At 48.3% G+C, this 2,161-nt stretch overlaps 1 protein-coding gene across 1 annotated transcript in view; it reads right to left on the bottom strand.

Moving 5' to 3' along the window:
* Positions 1–316: 316 nt before the first annotated feature.
* FLG2 (filaggrin family member 2) overlaps positions 317–2,161 on the bottom strand; it is an 86,881-nt gene continuing 85,036 nt past the window's right edge. Inside the window, exons 8-10 of the mRNA XM_042782313.1 lie at positions 1,820–1,953; positions 1,166–1,299; positions 317–860 (exon numbers count right to left, since the gene is read on the bottom strand). Of these exons, the coding sequence (XP_042638247.1) occupies positions 317–860; positions 1,166–1,299; positions 1,820–1,953 (812 nt within the window). The remainder of the gene's footprint in view (positions 861–1,165; positions 1,300–1,819; positions 1,954–2,161) is intronic.

Raw genomic sequence — 2,161 nt, 5'->3', positions numbered from 1 at the left:
ATTTCATAATTGTAGAATATGATGATCCTGAGACACTAATAGAAACTACCACCAAAGAAATAAAACAATATAACATACTTAAAGAAAATGATAGGAAAATACAACCTCCCTCAAAGTATTATGAAAACTATCTTGTTTTATAATAATCTTGGTTCATTTACCTACTCCTTGAGTTAATACCTTTTCCATTTGTTGCTCACTCACTGTAATAGTTTCTTTGTGACTGACCCGAACCCAATGGTTCTGAAATATTTGAATGGCCATCTGTTGTTGTATGTCTATTACTGCCTAGTACAGTGGATCTCAAACATTCTTGTCAGTATCTAAATGCTTGCTTGTTACCATATCCGTCACTAAACCGCACAGTAATTCCACTCTGAGAATGACCAAATCCTGACTGCCCATAGTCATACTCTGCATTTCCATAGCTACCATGTCTCCAACGTTGCCCTGATCCAGGCCTTTGTCCATTATTATTCAAAGAATAAAATTGGGAAGGACCATATCGTTGTCTTTTTATAACATGAGAATCTGAATATGCATAGTAGGCTTTTTGCCCTTCAAGAGACCCTAAATCTCTGGAATTGTCAAGTGACTGCTGTTGGCCAACTCCTTGTCTTTCTCTTGTGCTCGGAATGGATTGTCCCTGGGTAGTGTCAGAGTCTGTATGGGTGGACACCTGCCCTTGGTGTAAGCTCGGGTGCACAGAGCTGTCCCCTGACTGGTGATGGGTAGACCTGGGTTGTTCTCTCAGGCTGGACCCAGGCTTTGCTCGGCTTGATGCTGCTTGTCTACCTGAATCTTCTGATTGTGCTTCACGGTCACTGGCCTGACTTACACTGGGTCCCCGATGTCTAACACTATGGGATCCAGAGGAAGGTTGTCCATATGGAGAACTTGAGTGTCTAGAGCTGTCTTGAGCCTGCTCATCGCGGGCTCCTTGCCTTTCTCTTCCCCTGACTTCTGATTGTCCTTGGCTAGCATCAGAGTGTGTATGTGAGGGCACCTGTCCTCGGTGTGGGTCTGAGTGCCTTGAGCTATCTCCTGAATCTCCATGTACTGATCTGTGTTGTTCTCCAACAGTGGACCCAGGCCTTCCTTGGCTTGTTGATGCTTGTCTACCTGAATCTTCAGATTGACCTTCACTATCACTGGCCTGACTTACACTAGAATCCCGATGTCTTCTGCTGTGGGGTTCAGATGAGGGTTGTCTATGTACAGACCCTGAGCGTCTGGAGCTGTCACCAAACTGCTCGTGGGGGGCTCCTTGCCTTTCTCTTCCCCTGACCTCTGATTGTCCTTGGGTAGCATCAGCATGTGTATGGGTGGGTACCAGTCCACGCCGTGAGCCTGAGTGCCTTGAGCTATCACTTGACTGTCCATGCACCGATCCGTGTTGTTCTCCCACACTGGACCCAGGCCTTCCTCGGCTTGATGGTGCTTCTCTGCCTAAAACTTCTCTTTGAACTTCACTATCACTGGCGTGACTTACACTGGGTTCCTGATGTCTTCTGCTATGGTGTTCAGATGAGGGTTTTCCATGTGCAGAACCTGAACGTCTGGAGCTGTCTCCAGACTGCTCATGGGAAGATCCTTGCCTCTCCCTTCTCCTGACTTCTGATGGTTCTTGGGTAGCATCAGCATGTGTATGTGAGGGCACCTGTCCTCGGTGTGGGCCAGAGTGCCTTGAGCTGTCTCCTGACTGTCTAAGCACTGATCTGTGTTGTTCTCTCACACTGGACCCAGGCCTTCCTTGACTTGATGGTGCTGCTCTGCCTGAATCTTCTGATTGACCTTCACTATCACTGGCCTGACTTACACTGGGTTCCCCAAGTCTTCTGCTGTGGGATCCAGATGAAGGTTGTCCATGTGCAGACCCTGAGCGTCTGGAGCTGTCTCCAGACTGCTCGTGGTGAGCTCCTTGCCTTTCTCTTCTCCTGACTTCTGATGGTCCTTGGGTAGCATCAGAGTGTGTATGTGAGGGCACCTGTCTTCGGTGTGGGCCAGAGTGCCTTGAGCTTTCTCCTGACTGTCCATGCACTGATGTGTGTTGTTCTCCCACACTGGATGCAGGCCTTCCTCGGGTTGATGGTGCTTGTCTACCAGAATCTTCTGATTGACCTTCACTATCGCTTGCCTGACTTACACTGGGTTCTCGATG

Source organism: Orycteropus afer, unplaced genomic scaffold (genome assembly GCF_000298275.1).
Source record: "Orycteropus afer afer isolate SDZICR_OR568_19922 unplaced genomic scaffold, OryAfe1.0 scaffold00290, whole genome shotgun sequence".
NCBI lineage: Eukaryota > Metazoa > Chordata > Mammalia > Tubulidentata > Orycteropodidae > Orycteropus > Orycteropus afer.
The sequence above is the reverse complement of the archived record's forward strand: the minus strand, read 5'-3'. Positions and strand labels throughout refer to the sequence as shown.